The sequence below is a fragment of the Physeter macrocephalus genome, chromosome 20 (genome assembly GCF_002837175.3).
Source record: "Physeter macrocephalus isolate SW-GA chromosome 20, ASM283717v5, whole genome shotgun sequence".
In the NCBI taxonomy this organism is placed as follows: domain Eukaryota; kingdom Metazoa; phylum Chordata; class Mammalia; order Artiodactyla; family Physeteridae; genus Physeter; species Physeter macrocephalus.
In genome coordinates this window covers 102,915,110-102,934,005 of record NC_041233.1, presented here as the reverse complement: position 1 = coordinate 102,934,005, position 18,896 = coordinate 102,915,110, and the positions used below count along the sequence as shown (strand labels likewise).

Sequence of the window (18,896 nt, the reverse complement as noted above, 5' to 3'; positions counted from 1 at the left end):
GTAGTTGTGGCGCACGGGCTTAGTTGCTCCGCGGCATGTGGGATCTTCCTGGACCAGGGCTTGAGCCCGTGTCCCCTGCCTTGGCAGGTGGATTCTCAACCACTGCGTCACCAGGGCAGTGGTGTAGTGTACTCTTAGAATCGCAGAGTAGGGAAATTGAAGAATAGAATGCAGATCAATTCCCCAGAAAGACCTTGCTTCTTTTCTTTTTTTTTTTTTTTTTTTTTTGCGATACGCGGGCCTCTCACTGTCGTGGCCTCTCCCGTTGCAGAGCACAGGCTCCGGACGCGCAGGCTCAGCGGCCGTGGCTCACGGGCCCAGCCGCTCCGCGGCACGTGGGATCCTCCCGGACCGGGGCACGAACCCGCGTCCCCTGCATCGGCAGGCGGACTCTCAACCACTGCGCCATCAGGGAAGCCCAAGAAAGACCTTGCTTCTAACTTACCTGGTCAGCCCAGGTCCATGCCTGCTGTCCTTAGAAGCTAGCAGCAGCCTGGGCTTCATCACCGTGAAGACTCCCCCATTTAGGATTAGAATTGGTTTTCGGTATTTGTGATGTTTCTGAATGGGCTAGTAAATGATGGAAACACTAAAGAAGTCACTTTTATAATTTTTATAAATTTTAGTAGAATAGTTACTTACTTTATATTTCTACTTTGGCAGGAAGATGAAACAGTAGCGGTGAAGAGGAAAGTAGGATATTTAACTGACTTTACGTTTCATAATTTGGGTCCCACCTAAACATCCTTACACATTCCTAATTTCTTACCCAGAGAAACTTTTTGCCCTGCTTGCCCATGTAGTGGTTTCTTGACTTGAATTAGAAGGAAAGCAACCTCGGTCTCCAGAGGCAGTGATGCTTTTACGAGCTAGCGTGGGCATCAGTGCACGGGGGAGCCTTGTGGGGACGGTCTTGGGGGTTCCGGGGAGGTGCCGTCGCACCGCTGCCTGACGCTGCCGCGTTGCTTCCCCCCAGGTCTCCATCTGCCGGAGCAGCCAGCCCCTGTCTGGCTTCAGTGCCCGGTGCCTGGAGGACGAGCAGATGCTCCAGGCCATCAGGAAGGCCAGTCCAGGAAGCGACTTCATTTACGTCGTGGACACTCGGCCTAAAGTAGGTGTCGCCACGCTGCTGTGTGTCTTTGCCGCTCTGAATCATGGAATGGGAGATGAGGCCATGCTCCCTGACCACCGTGACCCGCTCAGGGAGCCCCACCTGCAGAGGCGCTGTTGCCCTTTGCACAGTCGTGCGTGGCTGCCCTGCTCGGCTGCCTTCTGGGGCCCCTGAGGTCGGCAGGTACTTGTGATATTTCCCCTGCTCTGAGCATCGTGCTTGGTACGTGGTGAACACAATGAAAGTGTGGTTTCGTGTTGGAGATTACTCTCCTAAATATACCAGATTATTTTTTTGGTTTGTTTATAAAAGGACCGTTTCTTCTCTGACAGTATGAAATTTACTGTGGAATTCCTACAGTTTTTGGGAGATATTCACCTCTGCTATTGCAAATTCCACTTGTAGTGCTCTGTAGCTATGACTTGGAAAGATTTACAAAATGTAATGTTAAGTAAAAAAAGAAAAGTCACAAATTAATGTGTATACTACTGTGTCTATGGAAAAAACCAAACTATAGGTAGGTAAAAATTTAAATTAAAATAGGAAAAGATCTGGAAGGATAAACACTAACCTATTAAAATTGCATGGAGAAGGGGGGAGGCTTGAGGGAGGTAGAGAACTTTCTACTTACCTCGTTTGAAAATATTATTTTATAATTATGCAGGTATTCGTATATTAATTTTATAATTTAATAGAACAACCAACAGGAAATAATCTAGTTATCAGCGGGTGGACCAAGTCCATCTTATGCTTCCCACCCACTCAGCTTTAGATGTTCTTGACACTAGTCAGGGTTAGGTCAAGTATAATTTGTAATTTCACGCCTTAGACCCACTTCTTTGTAAACCGACCAACACATGGAGTCCTCAAAGGTATGTGCCATTGAATACATGGAAACAAAATCACCTACAGGGACATGGAATATAGGGGACAGAATGAGGTGACAGAGAGAAATGGCCTTTATTCAACATATTTGGCCTAGGAATTTCTTGCCAGTTATGAAAATATACCTGGACCTATGACTGTGAGAGAGAGCTGCATGTTCTTTCTCCACGTGGGTGTGGAACAGTGTCCAGGATACGCCGTGAAGCAACAAGAGTGAGCTACAGAAAATCTGTAATGCCACGTATGTAATAATAATTAAATTATAAAAATTATACGTTGTTCTATAGTTTTTTCACTGAAGAAAGTTTGAGGGTATGTATAGTAAACTGTTAACAGTGGCTTTTCTTGTGAGGTGAGAGGAGGATTTTAAAAAACCTTTTTTTATAAATTACAGTGTGGAAGAGCTTTTAATCATCCAAAGGTTGAAAGAACATAAAGACTTCAAAATGTTACACATAAAAGTTACCATGTGACCCAGTAATTCCACTCCTAATTTAAGAAAAATGAAAACATGTGTCCACACCGAAACTTCTAAGTGAATATTCATTGTTAATAATAGCCCCAAAGTAGAAACAACCAAATTCCATCAACTGAGAATGGATTAATAAAATACGGTATATTCATTCCCTGGAATATTTTTTGGCTATTATTACTAAAGGCATGAAGTACTGAGAAGTGCTACAACATGGATGAACCTTGAAAGTGTTAGGCTAAGTGAAAGAAGTCAGTCACAGAGGATCACATATTGTATGATTCCATTTATATGAAATGTCTCTATGACAAATCCGTAGAGACATCAGGCAGGGCGGTGGTTGCCTAGGGCTAGGGAAATGGGAGGTGACACCTGGTGGGTAGAGGGTTTCTTTTTGGGGTGATTAAAATGTTCTAAAAATAGATTGTGGTGACGTGGTATATTCACAGTTCTGTGAATATACCAAACACCATTGAATTGTATACTTTACATGGATAGATTGTATGGCATGTGACTTCTATGTCAAAGAAGCTATCAAAAAAAACCACATAAGGACATAGAAACATTAGAACAGGAAGGAGGAAATATGACCAACGGCCCAAGTCACTTCAAAGTCTACACTGGTGTTAGGAGGGGGTAATTACAGATAGGGTCTATACTCGTGGCCCATAAGAGAAATCACGGCAACTGGATACTATCCATTGTGTAGCCACTCAGACCCTGGCAATTTCGCTGCTTCTCTGAGCCCTGTTTCATGAACTATTGTGATTCACGGTCTCGATCACTAAGTTTGATGTCTTCCTAGTGTAAGATCACTCACATGGCTGCCCTCAGAACAGTCCCTTCCTCTCTAACGGGAGGGTAGCTGTGGGATGGCCGTGGAGGGGTGGGCAGTGAGGAAGAGTTACTCTCAGATGCCGGATCAGCAGACCAACCATGCAGGTCAAGGACAAAACATGTTGCAGCTGGATCACATTCTAGTAGATGACAGGTAAAGGATTCCCTTCCTTTTGGACAGATTTTCAAAGCACAGCAGGGAAGAGCTTCAGACTGGGAAAGAAATAGCTTCTCTGCTCGAAGGTTTTCACTCGAAAGACGCGGGGCTCTGACTCTTACTGCTCTCTTTCGATTTGTGCTTCCTCTCTGCTTCATCCTTCTCGCATTGACTGTTTACCTCCTGTCATCGTGCCTTTTGCGTCAGGACAGTGGAGCTGCTCTGAATTTCCTAACAGTCAGAGACAACTGAATGAATGCCTGTCCTAGACACACCTACTAAAGACAAGATAAGAAAAGAACGGGAAGACAGGGCCTTTGAAGTGAATCGGGGTGCCCTTCTCCGATCCCGTTTTCCTAGATTTAAATAAAGGCAGACAGGTTCGCCTGCTGCCTTAAGGGCCAACGACCCAAGCATGTACTACGCTATGCAAACCCTCCGGGAAATGTGGCAGCTGTTGAGCCAGGCATAGTCCAGATGTAAAATAAATTAATCCAGAGGGTTTGATTTGAAGGGTATATTTAGCACTGCGTGCGTTTGCTCTGGGCGATAAGAAGTTGGATGCTGACCCCTTGAAGAAGATTGGTGTCTCATACAAGTCGTGCCCTCTTCCTATTTCCCCAGGTACACACGCCTTCACGGGAGTCTTCACCTGTTTGCTTAGAGCTCTCATTGTTTTAAAGATCACGTGCGTTGATCTTTATTCCTCGGTAGCCAGGAGACCAGGTCCATGTTTGCTGTGGGTGGTGGACAGACAGATGGGCCCTGGCCGGGTTTGCTTACAGGTTTACTGAAGAGGAGAAAGGCTAGCAGTCATTCTTGTCCTCGGAGCAAGGCTCGCCCAGATGCTGCCTGTTCGGATGAAAGCTTCTGCATTGCTTGTTGATACTAAAATCTCGGGAGGCAAAGGCAGTGAAGGGCCTCAGCATGAACTGTTAAGAAAAAACATACCCTCGAGGTCATATGTTACTGCTAGAGTTCGGTGCATTCAGAAGATAGGAGATCATGTTGATGCCACAGTTGTTGGATTTTAAAATGATATCGAGCTCCTTCTGTCTCAGCCTCGCTCACGACTTTAACTTTACTTTGTTCTAGGACTTTGCTGAGCTTGTAAAAATGCCAGGCCCCTTCCCATTCAGTTCTTATAATACTCCTGCAAATTAGGAGCTGTTCTTTTCTGTTTATGGGTAAGGTCTCAGGTTGAGAGAGGTTCAGTCACGCGCCCAGGGTCAAGCCATTCAAATCTAGGCTTATGTGACGCCCGAGCCCACGCTACTTCGGTCTGATCACGGTCTGTTGACGGCAATACCCAGGGGAGCCTTGGGTCCGCTGTCAGTTTCCACAGGGTCCCCTCTTCTGAGCACATTTGCAGTGAGGCTGGAAACGCAGAGCTGAACGACCAACCACAGGCTCCTCCACGCTCAGGCCGGGGCAAGAGGTGTGAGCAGGCCGGCGGCCTGGGAGGGGCGCCGGGCAGTGGAGGGAAGGGGTGAGCAGGCCGGCGGGGGGCTCGGCTAACGCCCGACCCCTTGTCCTGGCTCCTCCTCCAAAGACAGCTTTGTGGTGAAATGGCCTCTGATTTCACCTTGCGAGCGATTCTTTAGCTGTGAGACGGGAGGTCATGTTGGAAGTTCCTCTGTGTCTCTGGAATCAGTAATTAGGTGGTTCCCACTCACTGAATCCTGTGAGGGGGGATCTGGGAGGATCTGTTGTAGAGATCGGGGTGCGTGACGGGGGCAGCTAGGAGGCCACTGCCGCGTGGGACGTGTGGCCCACTTGTCCCACGGCGGCAGCGAGCAGGCCGAGGGGAAGAGGAGCGGCCGCGGCGTTCCGCGGCGGTGGGGCATCTGCTCTCCCTCTTTGGCAGGACAGGGATGGAGGGGGGGACCTGTGGGTCCAGTGGACACTGAGAAAGAAAGTTGTACGTGAGCCACCTCGCTGAGGCCCGGCTCCCACCTCCCAACTGGAGGTTCCCAGCTGCGGCCGACTGGGGGGTACGTGCCGGGGAGGGAAGCCAGGGGCCTCGGAACAGGCTCGAGCCAAGGTGGGTCTCTTGTCAGCGAGCTGTGTACCTCCTCCTCCCGGGAGCCCACGGACTCGCCCTAGGATTTGGACCCTTAATGCCAGAGAGGGTAGTGCTGGTCAGCAAGTGTTAACAGGAAAAGCAGTGACGACCGATGGAGAGAGAACAGCAGTCTCGTCCAGCTTTACAAAGAGATATTTCCCTCCTCTTTTACGCCCCTCTCTCCCTCCCCCTCCCCAAGATAAAGATAGAGCCTAGAAGGAAGAGGAAAAGGGAAGAACCCGAGCAGACCTCTCACCAGTCCAAACAGCCTCTAATAAGAGAAAGAGAAAATTGTGTGTCATATATGGGGTTGGGATTTTAAGTTGAGCTGGACGGTGATTCCCTATCTGATTGTATTCCAAAAGTTATTAATTCTTCCTTCGGGGGTAGGGAAGGAGGATTTTTATTAGCACAGTTGTAGACAGTAGTTGCAAGAAATAAAATCATCTCTTATTTTCATGTTTCTATCACAAGATAAGATTCTTCATTTCACCAGATACAGATGCAGGGAGAGAAAAGGACCATTAATTGACACCGCAGGCTAGAATGTGGTTCTCCTGCCAAGATCAACTTCAATTCTCATTTTTCAGCCACGTCAGGTCAGGTCCTGTCATTCAGGTACAGAATGTGCTCTGCTGAAATGTTAGACTCCGAGACTGAGGTGGTGACCAGGCTGACCTTTAACTTGATACGCAGCTTATGGTTGACTGAGTTTCCCTGATTTTGATGTGTTTGATTGATGATTTAAGACTCGGGGAGGGGGGTGGAAAGAATCTGATTCTGTTCTTTTTTAAACATTCTTGGCCTGTTCACCTCTCAGCCTCACTCTGTTAGGCATTTATTTGGTCGGTCAGCCCGTCAGTAAATCTTCACTGAGTGCCTGCTCTGTGCCAGCTGGATGCATAGGGTTCTGGCCATAAATGAGATCGGCCACCTTCCTGTGGAGCTCACGTCCTCTGCCCCACTCCAGTGGACCTTCTCTGTCATGGATACTAAGTCTCAAATGTTTCAATTAATCCTGCGCAGAAGCCTTCAGCGGCTCTCTACTGCCACAGATAAAGTTAGAACTTTTTAATCTCGCTGGTGTGTAGAGGACCCTAATCATTTCTAGCCTCCTTTCTTGCTGCTGCCGCCAGACTCGAACCTTCCGCTGAGCTCGCGCTGGTTGACTCAGTGATACCCACCTGCTTCTTTGATTTGGTCCCCTACCTCTTCCCTTTCGCATCGCTTCATCTGGGATGCCCTCCCCCTTTCTCTCCACGCTTCCTGGTTATTAAAGCCCATCTCAAGTCCTCCTTCCATCATGAAACGTCACCCCTGATGCCCTGGGCCATGTGGGGCTGTTCAGGTTCTGACTACTGCCACCGCCTCTACCAGGCTCTCAGCTCCTGCCCAGTCCTGGTGGGTATCATCTGTCGTTATCTGGTGCTGTGTGCTTGCACTTCCATACTCGATGATAAGCTTGTGGCGGCTGGAACTACTTCTTATTCACGTTTTTATTCCATTCAATGCCTGGCACACAGTAGGTGTTCGTTAAGTGTTTGTTGAGAGAGAGTGAATTTTTTTGTTTCACTTATGAGCTTTTTTGCACCCAAAGATGCTGAGATGATCAAATAGCAGCGTGACCTCGGATTAGAAAACAGGGCACTTTTTCCAGGACCACTTTTCAGTTGTCTGTTGTGTTCTTTAAGCATAGGTTGAAACTGGAATGCAGTTATCGCCATTGTTTTATCTGTTTGAGAATTTTTTTTTTTAAATTAGACTTTCTATTTTGAGATAATTGTAGATTCACATGCAGTTGTAGGAAATAATACAGAAGGATGCCTTGTACATTTTACCCACTTTCCCCCAGTGGTAACATCTTGCAAAGCTGTGTACAGTATTGCAACCAGGATATTGACACTGATAAAATCCACCAATCTTGTTCCAATTTTCCCAGTTTTACTGTAGTCGTGTGTGTGTGTGTGTGTGTGTGTGTGTTTAGCTCTATAAAGTCTTATCACATATGTATGTTTGTATATTCAGTACCACAGTCAAGATACAGAACAATTACATCACCACAAATAACCACTAATCTGTTCTCCACCTCAATGTTTGTCATTTCAAGAACGTTCTGTAATTGAAAACATATAGTATGTGACCTTTTGAGGTTGTTTTTTTTTTTCACTATTTGAGAACTTTTAGGAGCTGAAATGAACAGCTTTTTCTTTGCCTGTGAAATGGAATTCTCAGCCTAAGGGACAGGGCACCAAACTAGACTTAGTGTTTTATTTATATAAGAGAGAACTCTACCTGAATGAATATACATATAGGTCCACGATAGCTTCTGAATTTTTTATTAACTATGAAACTGTATTTCCTGCTTTGAAGGGTCAGCTGGTGCCCGATTATCCTGACAGGGCCTGTAAAATATGTGGAAACCTTGAGAAAGTACACTTTGGATGGTAGATTAAATATTGCCACCTTCTGTTCATTATGAGAAGTACCGTTGACTTTTAAGAGGCCATCTTGTGTGGCTCCTTTGCTTTTAAAGAAGACCATCGATAAATTCTCCCAGGTCATAGGTAATCAACTACTAAAAAATGTGAACATAGGGTCCTGATTATAGATTACAGTAATAATAGTGTTTTGGTTTTTATTCACTTCACTGTTTAAAAAGAGTGTGGTATGTGGTGAGAAGGCTTAACTGGAATTTTTCAAGATACAGAATAAACATAAGGTTCATGTAACATAAAGATACTTGCACGTATCCTATTAACCATTTTATTTATGAAGCTTGTAAAGAATAAGCCAGCAACTTTGGAAAATAATTATACAAACCAGTGATATTTTTATAATAGTATGTTTCAAAAGAACAACGTCTATAGGTAATTTTAGAAAAATTTTCCGCTTAAAATATTTTTAAAATTTAAAGCATGAACATCAGTTGTCTTAAAAATAACACTATTTTTCTATTTTTTTCTTTATTGAGACCAAACCCTTTATCCTTCTCATAGCTTGCCTGGGAGAAAGGGGATGATCTTTTTGTAAATGGGAAACAGGGTAGTGGCGCGTGCCCCAGCTGCTGTCACGTGAGCTGAATCACGGAGCAGGAAAGTGAGGGGCCTGCCATACGTGTTTTTCCTGCTATTTAAATTACAAACCCACTATATCTGGTTTGTAACAAAGACTGGAGGAGCATCTGGAGTAGTATTGGCAGCCGCTCCCCACACGTGCCACCTCTGTCTGTCTGCTGCAACAGCTGCTAAATTGGTATAGACTTCCATTCATTTCTGTTCTGCTTAATCCAGCATGCATAAATGTAAATTCATGTCTGTAGGTCGGCTTGTCTTACAAAAAATGGGATAATCGTGTGAATATTATTCTGGAGCTTACTCTTTTTACTTCACATGTCATGGCCCAGTATCTCCTCTCTTCTCTCCTCCCTCCCTCCCCCTGCAATATCTAGACATCTATATATCTGTCTATCTCTATCTCTGTGTCTCTACTTGAGCCTATTAGAAGTCCAGGGTATGAATATACCATAATTCATCCAATCATGGCCCTATGGAGATATTCATAGGTTTTCCGTTTTTTTACTCTCAACTATTATTAAAAAAAAAAAAGATTGCAGTAAACATCGCTGGACATCTGTCTTTATGTGCTGGTATTTTAATAGTGTCAGATTCTCACACATAGGAAATCTGGGTCAAAAAATATGTATGCTTTTAACTTAACTTGGCTTTTTAAGCTTAGATTTTTGAAAAGTATGAATATCCCCCGAGTGCTGCATTGTGGTCCTAAAAACTGGTATTTTTTTGGTAGTGAGTTCTCTGTCTGGGCTAGCTAGCCCTCCTGCCCTTTGTGGGCAGAGGAAGAGAATGGTCAGTGAATATTGATGTCTAGGATGTGATGACCCGCTTAGCGGAACAGCAAGAATGGAGTATTCACAATAATACATTCATTCTAGAAATCTGTGTATTTCTCAGCTAAGGCAGGACTTGTCCCCTTCTTGATTTTAGTTACACAGGAATAAGGCAGGAGTTTGCATAGCATACATTTCTTCTTCAAAGTCCATTACCATTTAACCCAGTTTGCACTAGGAACCGTGACTTTTTATATATGAAATGATGATAATGAATGTGATAGAAAAAAATCCTCTCTGGCGATTTAAATAGGGTGGCCAGAGGAAATGTCTCTGGAGGCTTAGCACCTGCTTGCCCTCTCTCTGTTTTGTTCACCGATTCCTGCTCAAGGTTGAATTGGGTACCTGGGGGATTCTTGTAGGCAAATTAGAATGACCTAACTGTTCCTATACGTTGATGTGTTTATCGGCATTCTAATACTGGAAGATATAATAATTTAACTTACAGAGCTTTATGTTGCCAACTGTATCTGCTGATATTCTTCTGCCAACCTAAGGCTGTCATGTTTGGTATTAAATTGGGGCGACTTGGCTCTGTGCAGAATCCCACATTGGATTTGGCATCTCTGACAGGGAACGTCTGCAAAAGGGCTTATCCATAGGATGCTTCCAGCTCAGAAAATGTTGCCCCATCAACAAACTGATCTTGTTGAATGTAAGCTCAGCACCCGTGTCTGTAGCTACGTAGCGCAGCACGATGTTCCCGGGATTTAAAGCATGTTTCGGCACATCACGTTGAATGTTCTTATGGATAGCCGTGAAGTGTTGTGATTGTTTCATGAATATCACTGGTGACTGTTCTGTTTTGCTGCCCACTGCAGCTTAATGCGATGGCAAATCGTGCTGCAGGGAAAGGCTATGAGAACGAAGACAATTATTCCAATATCAAGTTTCAGTTTATCGGGATAGAGAACATCCATGTCATGAGGAACAGTCTGCAAAAAATGCTGGAAGGTAAACCATTTCCTTATGCACAGCATTTAGAAAATGCGGTTAAATGTTTCAATGCCAAGATGGAATAAGATGGTCTCCTGATGTGAAAATTGTGCTTTACTATGATGTTGTTTGCAGGGGTGGGGTCAGTTGGGAAGAATATCAAAATGCAGGGACTCTTTAAACATTTAGCTGTTCTCTTCTTTTTTTTGTGTCATCGTGGAGTGGTTTCGTCCCGTGGTATTAGCTGCCAGGCTCTCTCCGGTGGTACCTAACACCTAAGATAAAAGTGCACGGGGATATTTTTTCTTTCTCTCTCATAATAGTAGTTCGACCCATATTCAAGACCACTTGGAGATAAAGCAGTCCTACACCGAAAGCAACCGCCAGCTGTTCACGTGTGGACGTGAGGTTCACAGACTGAATCCGAGCGGCTGAAAGGCCATTAGAAGGATGTTGGGGGTCCCGGTTCTCCCTTCCATCAGCAGCAACTGCCGCAGTGCTTCCCTCCACCTTCCCCACCCAGCGAGCCCCACAAGACGCGCACGCCCAGGCTTCTGCACTCACAGGGAGAGGAAGTCGCAAAGCTGGGTCATGCAGCGCAGAGGAATTATTTATGTGGCCACACCAGCTGTAAACTAATTGCCAGAAATCATATATTCCAAGCAAAACCAGCTTAGTTTACCGGTTACGCTCTTGCGATCGTCCAGGCCCCAGGAGGAGTCTGTTGTCATGTCCACCACGTCTCCCTCTTGCGGGAACTGAAGAGAAAGAGGATGCATAACCCAGGGCTTTGTGCCTCTGGACCAGGGGAGGCTGCAAACGCTGGGCTCGCGCTTCTGGGGGGAAGCCCCGGGGAGGCGGCGCTGTGTGCCAGGGAAGTGGGCGGTCCGGTCTGAACCGGAAATGCGGGGTCTGCAGTGAAGAGGGACAAAGAAAGTGCCGAATTACCTTTTTCTCCGGAAGTGGGCACATTGGCTCTCGGTAACTCGTGCAGTTCAGTGCTTAATCAGAGCAGGAGGTAGTGAGAAGCTAGCGGTGGGGCTGGAGGAGCTTGAGTGTCACGGACAAGCCTGATTTCCATTCTCCTTCCTGGATTCCCGGGGTCATCTCAGTCATTATGAGACTTTGAACACGTCGTGTAGCTTCTTTGGGGCTCTGTTACCTGCCGTAAATGGAGAGGATTGGACTAATGATTTCTGTGGACCCATCCAGCCCTGACAGTCTGTGAGTCCACACTTTGATGCCCCTGATTGCAAATAGTTTAAAATTGAGGGTTGGAATGGTTAGACGAAACTTCTTCCAGCATCCTAAAAACAACAACAACAACAAAAAACATCCCCAGAGCTAGCTAGCTCCATCTTACCTCCACGTGAAATTTGCCATGTCTCAGGTGACAGGAGGATGGCTTGGGCATTGAACTTCGTAAATTTTGGGAGATTCTCATGGGCGGTTTGGCTCTCCCTGCTATAAGCTGTGCTTTTTAGACATTGAAAAACTGCACTAGCTTTGGTACTGTAATTGAACGGGTAGTCTAGTTTTAGTGTGAAGAGTGTTCATTATCAGAATCATTAAAAACATTTGCATGCTTTATATTTTTCATTTAGTAATTTCATAAGCTGACTTTTGAGAATATATATTGTCTTCTATGCAGAAGGTGGCTCCCAGGAGTGCTTGTAACATGGCGATTTGGCTTTTGTTTTAAAATTAGCATTTACTCGGTTTCTTATTAGGAACCATGTCTCCTGCCCTCATACCTTTGGTCTGACGCGCTATTTCTAAAGGACCAGCAAACTGACCGAGTTCCGGAGGGAGGGCAGCCTGTGTTTCATAAGGGATCATGGTTCTTCTGCATCACTTTGTCAGCTCTGTGTCCGTGCAATAAGCAAGGACGACTTTCTGGATGCCTTTCAGGGGACTTGACCAATGTTTGACTATCTGTTTTTACCAAGTAAATTATAAACTGCTCGTGGAAGCTCAGCTGATGAACTGATGCAATCAGACTCACCTTTGGAGGCTTTTATCCTTCAAACAGCTGTCTTGGCATCAAAGAGATCGGAAGGTTTGTACCGCTGGTCACTTGGTAGGAAGCGGAATAATGCATTTCCTTCATGATTATTATTTTTTTTCAAAATTTCTCTTATCAGGGATATTGATATTATCAGGAGAGATTCTGAATGACAGAAATGAAAAATTGTTTGCATTCTGGCCCGAAATAGCCCTGTCTGTGAGCAACAGCTGCAGAATATTTCATCAGAAACTGAAATCTAGGACCAAGTTCACGTCCGGTGTAGGTCCTTTTATGGAGCTGATTGACTGCATGTTAACTTTGGTTTCTAAGTTCTAAACCAAACTATTTTGTGGCATTCACACCTCCCAGTGAGATAATAATGAAGCCTTTCAGTTATGTAGCAATTGTGTGATTTATTAAGTGCTTTTCACAGAGCCTTTCCTCTTGATCATATAAATAATGGTTTTTCCCTCAAATAATAAAAGGATGCCCTACATTTTCTTTCTTTTGTTGTTGTTGAAACAGGCAGTAGAAGAACCTGGAATAGGCTCTTTCGTGGCTGAGGAAATTGTTATCAGATGTGGAAATAAAAACCTCCTAGGGCATCCTTGATTTGGGGGGAGGAAATCAGTGAGGGGGAGGGAGAGAGGGACACATGGAATTACGTCACATCCGGGCTTTGAGATTGAGCCGCACTATCGCGCCTCTTCATAAAGAAATACCTGTTTTCAAGGTAGGCGGGTGTTTATGGGAAAGACATGATGGCAGTGACACCTTCCTGTTTTTCAGTCAATATGCTCCACCTTTTGTATGTTGCCCAGAAAATTGACCTTTCTCCCCACCACTAGTTTCGGCGTGCCTGGATTCTACATGAATCCGAGATTAATATTGTTGGCCACAGTGTAGTTCTGTATAACTGACCCCTTATTCATTAATTTGTGCATTTAACTAAAAACAGAGCACCTGCTACGTGCCAGGCTTCCTCAGTATTTTTACTTAAATGATTCACGAATGGGCAGACCTTGAAGATATCGCAGGTTCGGTTCCAGACCACCTCAGTAAAATGAATATCGCTATAAAGTGAGTCACACGGATTTTTTTGGTTTCCCAGTGCATGTGAAAGTTACGTTTACCCTATCCTGTAGTCTATTCAGTGTGCAATAGCATTATGTCTAAAAAAGCACTGTACGTACCTTAATTTAAAAATATTTTATTGCTTAAAAGATGTAACCATCATCTGAGCTTTCAGAGAGTTGTAATCTTTTCACTGGTGGAAGGTTTGAAATATTTCGAGAATTACCAAAATGTGGTACAGAGGTATGAAGTGAGCAAATGTTGTTGGGAAAATGGTGCCGAAAGACTTGCTCAATGCAGAGTTGCCACAGACCTTCAACCTATAAAAAACACAATATCTGTGAAGTACAGTAAAATGAGGTCTGCCTGTATTTGATTTCACAGCAATAGTGTGCTGTATGTAATATTATCTGCACTTTATAGATGAAGAAAGTATCTCGGTGAAGTTAACTCAATCTAAGATCATTCTTTAAAGAAAAATAAGGTGAAACCAACAGAGAAAAACATTGAAACTTGCTCTGATAATTAAAGAAATGTAGTTAAAACCTCAAATTACCATTTTTCACTTAAAATTTTTTTAAATTTAAATAAAATTTATTAAAATATTTAAATTGAAATACATTAAAATATTCAGTACTGAAAAGAATGTGGTAAAACTAGTACTTTAAATATTTCTGGTATCATTGAAATTGGCAAGAGATACCTAATATATTTTGTTCTGAGATACATATTTTTACCAGATTAATTCCCCTGAGGGACTAACCCAAAATATGGTTTAAGAAAAGAAAGACATATAATGCCTGTTTTGATAGTAGTGTTTTATTTATAATAATAGAATTTTGGAAGCCTCAGGAATGTTCAACAATAGTAGACTGACTAAACACTCTACCTTTTGATAGAAAATTTTGCATCCATTAAAAATGATAAATGTGAAAAATATATTACTAACATGGGAGAACGTGTATAATGTAAGTGAAGAATTCAGGTTGTAAAATTGTACACATACTCTGATTCACGATACAGTAAACCATATTTATGAAGAATTTCCAGAATGATAATTGGATTAGAATGAGAGGACGATGGGTGAATTTTTTCTTTTTCCTTCTTTATTTACAAAATTGTCTATGGGTGGTATGTTACATGGAACACAAACAATACCCACTTATCAGGTCACAGTTTCTGAGGGTCACGAGTCTGGGCATTTCTCATGTGTCAGTGGGAAGCCAGGACCCCTCTGCCCAGGATCTTACAAGACTGCAGTCAAGGTGCTAGCTGGACTGTGTCCTCATCTGGAAACCTGGATGGGGCAGAATCTGCTTCCAGGCTGATTCAGGTTATTGGCTGCATTCGACTGAGGGCCCTGAGTGCTGTCAGCTGGCGGTCACCCTTAGTTCCTAGAGTGTTCTCTGCCACGTTGGACCTCCACATAAGCTGTTCACAACACGACAGGTTATTCTTCAAGACCAGTAGGAGCGCCTCTCTCCAGTTACAAAGTCCGGTGTATTACATTTTTAATTAAAACGTTTTTAAAGACATACCCTTCTTGGTATCACATAACAAAGCAAGAATTGAGCCTAGTACTTGCCGTCATTTTACCGTGATCCTCGTTGATTTGTGGTTCTTTTCTTGGACCGGCTCACAGATAACCACCCACATGGTAATGATGATATAACATTTATGGGGTGATTATTATGTACTGGACACTGTTAATTTTTTTTAATATACTTATTTATTTTTTGGCTGCGTTGGGTCTTCGTTGCTGTGCGTGGGCTTTCTCTAGTTGCGGCGAGCGGGGGCTACTCTTTGTTGCGGTGCACGGGCTTCTCATTGCGGTGGCTTCTCTTGTTGCGGAGCCTGGGCTCTAGGCGCACGGACTTCAGTAGTTGTGGCATGTGGGCTCAGTAGTTGTGGCTCACGGGCTGTAGAGCGCAGGCTCAGTAGTTGTGGTGCACGGGCTTAGTTGCTCTGCGGCATGTGGGATCTTCCCGGGCCAGGGCTCAAACCCGTGTCCCCTGCATAGGCAGGAGGATTCTTAACCACTGTGCCACCAGGGAAGTCCCAGACACCATACTCTTAACCACTTTGCTTTACAGTCTCTCTGGGTGGTGGCTTGGGTAGAAAGTGCCCTGGCCTAAGTGTCTGAAGATATGGGTTTGGGTTCTTGCCTTAGTCTCTGAGTAAACGTGAACAAAGCTCATTTCCTGTATTTGTAAAACAATGTAAGCAATATATCATTGCTGTCTAACTCACAGATTTGTTAAAAAAGATTCCTTGCAAACTGTAAAGTGCTTTCCAGTGTAAGGTGCATTATGCTTTTTCTTGGGAAGCAGTACTGTAGTTTTAAAATAAGTACTGGGTAAAATGGATAAGCTAATGGGGCTGTAGATTAATTCAGGCAGCTAGGCAGGTATTTGATAGGTCCCCTGCTTTCTTATGGGTGACTTTTCTTAATTTTTTTATTCAAGAGACGTGGAGTAAGCACAATTTCAGAGGCATGGAGGTGCTTGCCTTGTGATACGGTCTGTGTCCACTCAGCACAAGTTCATGGAAAATAATTTAATAAACCCCATGCCGGGCCTGGTGGGTGTTTTCTCAGCAAGTTGTCTGACAGAGATACAAACCTCAGCCTGACAGCCGATCAGATGGGAGCAGGTCCAGAGCACAGGAACAAAGGCCCGGTGCCCATTCAGCAGTTTGGACAATACTATAGTGAAGGGCTGTTTGTAAGATTCAACTGAAAAGATTGGAATCTTTTTAGCAGGCCCCAAGTGGTAACCACTTTTATCGTTTCCCCTAGAATTGGGGAGAGTGATGATGGAGACGTTTTGTGGTAAAGTCAGGTGGCCCCAGAGATATGTGACCTGTGCTTGGGTGTGAAGGTTGTGAGGCCCGATTGTTCAGAACCTTTGTTGGGTGTAGAAGGGACAGGTAAAAGCAGAGAACTTCGAGTGTGTCACGGGAGGCACCACGGCCGTGGGTGCTGTGCTCGTGTGACAACTCCCCGCCCTGGCGTGCCTGCCCGGTGCTCTCGGGTGCACCAAGGTCTAGAAGGGGACAGTCCCTAACACACCCGGCTCCGAGGTTCCCACGAAGTATTTTTCTTTGCTCAGAGGTAAGGTTGTAACTCTCAGTCCCAGTGTCCTTTTTATTTGATTCTTTTTTCCTCACCTCATTACTTTATGTGGTGATGGCTAAGTAAGCCTGGAAGAAATGGAAGAGTTCAACCCTTTATAGTCACATTTAAGTTTTTCATTGCAAAGTGAGTATTTCCTGTAACATGGCCTACAAGTTTATGCTGTGAGGTTCTACCAACTATGAGCTAATGAAAAGCTATAAAGGTTGATCTTTTTTCAGTTCTCGATCTTCTGACTTTCCCCATTATTAATTTCCTGAGATTACTAACCTATTAGATGAGACAGCCAGTAAGACCTGGCTGAAAATCTGGTCACTGTCCCTCAGAATTTAGCAATGGGGCATGGGTTTCCACACAGAAAACCTACTTTCCCATTAAAGTGAACTGGATAGCTCCACCCAGCGGTAAGGTTTTTTAGTAAGTGTTCTGCTAGAGCAGCAGGTCTCTTTGTCAGGCTCCACTAGTTACCAGTTCATGGTCACTTGGAAGAAAGAAATGCATCAAGAGTGTGTACCTGGCTCTCTCTGTGTTGTAAGAGGATGTAAAATGTGGCTGGATGGTGTCGCCCGGTCTAGACTGAGATCTAATGCTCTAAGCACTGAGGCAGAGAGGAAAGAGCGTGAGCTTTGGGGCATATGTGTTGTGGCCAGGACTCCAGCTCAGTTATTTGCTGGCCGAGTAACCATGGATGACTTAGTAACCTCTTTAAGCCACCCTTGCTAATCTGAAAATTGGGAGTAAATATATGCTGTATGGTAGATAATGGATGTAGAGGAAATCACTAGGAGCTACATAGTTATTTCAGACAATCACCTGTACATCAGACAGTTCTTGAGAGTTTTCTATATGCTGGGCATTGCATAGAAAAAAGCTTTATTTATTAATACAGAGTGACGTTACTGATTTTGATGTAGGGCAAAAAATCATGGCAGGAAGAGAAGATGATGCTTTCTCATAAGTGATCTTCCTGAGGGCTGTCCTTGGGTAGATCAGATGGCTGAATGTTTTAATTGGATGTCAAAGCCAAAGACTTCATCTCTGGGTGATTTTAGCAAAGGAGAGGACAAGAGAAAACAAAGATTTAATGGGAGAAGAATGGCTATTTTTTATCCTAATTATGCTGTATCTTGATGTTCCTTGGACAATTGAAAGATCAAAAAATTTCACCCTCAGAATTATTGTTTTCATTTTATCAATCATGACAGCTAGTTTTTGGATAACTAGGACATTTACAAAAGGAGCACTTAAAGAAGAACGTGTCTCCCATAAAACCAAAGATAGACATGACTCATATTAGCCACAAGGTGAGCAGTTTTTCCAAAAGGCTGCAGGTGGGATGGGGTAATTCAGTATCTGCTTGCCAGTGACAATGGGGCCTCAGATTCGATGGGTGCATCGGTCCTGCAGCTTTGCTCAGCTGGTGTGATGAGCGTGGAATGCTTTTCCACCAGTTACGTCCCCAGCTACGTGTACTGCTTATTTCACCACTTCCGTTATTTGCTGCCAACATCTTAATCTCACATGAGTCTCGGCCTTCTCTCCAGTATTTACCACTAATATCCTGCATCCACCCCGACTTCACAGGCTCTCAGCACCCCTTCCTCCTCTCAGACTAGACTTCTCTATTTTCATCTGCCTTACGTTTCCTGTTTAGCCTTGCTCATTCCTTAAGCCCTGTCTTTGGTTGAGTTCCTGTTCACTGAGAGAAAACGACCAAATCCCAAGCCTTATATATGGTAAATGTAACATAAATGGGCATATATATTTTAAAATCTATTTGTGGCAAATTGTGTCTTTAGACACAAAATTCATATGCAAAGCTAATAAATGCTAATAGGGCATTCTTTTGTGAACCAGCTGCTTGATTTTCTTTAGGTCAATGGTAATTAGTAGTACTGGAATGTGTGTGTGTATACATGCATTTACACACACGTACATGTTTATTAGTAGCTCGACACAGACACACTCATGCCCAAGTGTGTTTGCATGTACTGTTATCTATGCTGCTAACGCAAGCAGTGCTAGCACAGGTGTACAGAATTTAGGCTGGATTGCAACTTACCATTTTATATTAGCATCGAATTCTTTAGAGGAGGACAAGGCTATTCAAAAATGGCTTTCATGGCATTGTTAATTGTGTGGAGATTCCAGAAAATAGCATCATAAACAAAGCTGGAATCTTATTGGTGTCCAGTAATATACAGAGAAACTACTATACAGATCTCTCCAATTAATGTAAAGGCCTCTATAAAGAGGGTCCAGGGCTTCCCTGGTGGCGCAGTGGTTGAGAGTCCGCCTGCCGATGCAGGGGACG

General features: G+C 44.0%; 1 protein-coding gene and 1 long non-coding RNA gene across 7 annotated transcripts in view; one reads left to right on the top strand and one right to left on the bottom strand.

Annotated features, from left to right (window-relative positions):
• Positions 1–18,896, top strand: part of MTMR7 (myotubularin related protein 7) — a 109,463-nt gene that overhangs the window by 72,856 nt on the left and 17,711 nt on the right. For all 6 annotated transcript variants that reach the window (XM_007109907.4, XM_028481158.2, XM_028481157.2 and 3 more), the window contains 2 exons: positions 977–1,111; positions 10,253–10,385. In XM_007109907.4, the coding sequence (XP_007109969.1) occupies positions 977–1,111; positions 10,253–10,385 (268 nt within the window). The remainder of the gene's footprint in view (positions 1–976; positions 1,112–10,252; positions 10,386–18,896) is intronic.
• LOC114484500 (uncharacterized) lies at positions 10,367–12,861 on the bottom strand. Its single transcript, XR_003677485.1, has 4 exons — positions 12,373–12,861; positions 11,316–11,529; positions 11,050–11,125; positions 10,367–10,642 (listed from the first exon to the last, which is right to left on the bottom strand). It is a non-coding gene; the product is annotated as an uncharacterized lncRNA (long non-coding RNA).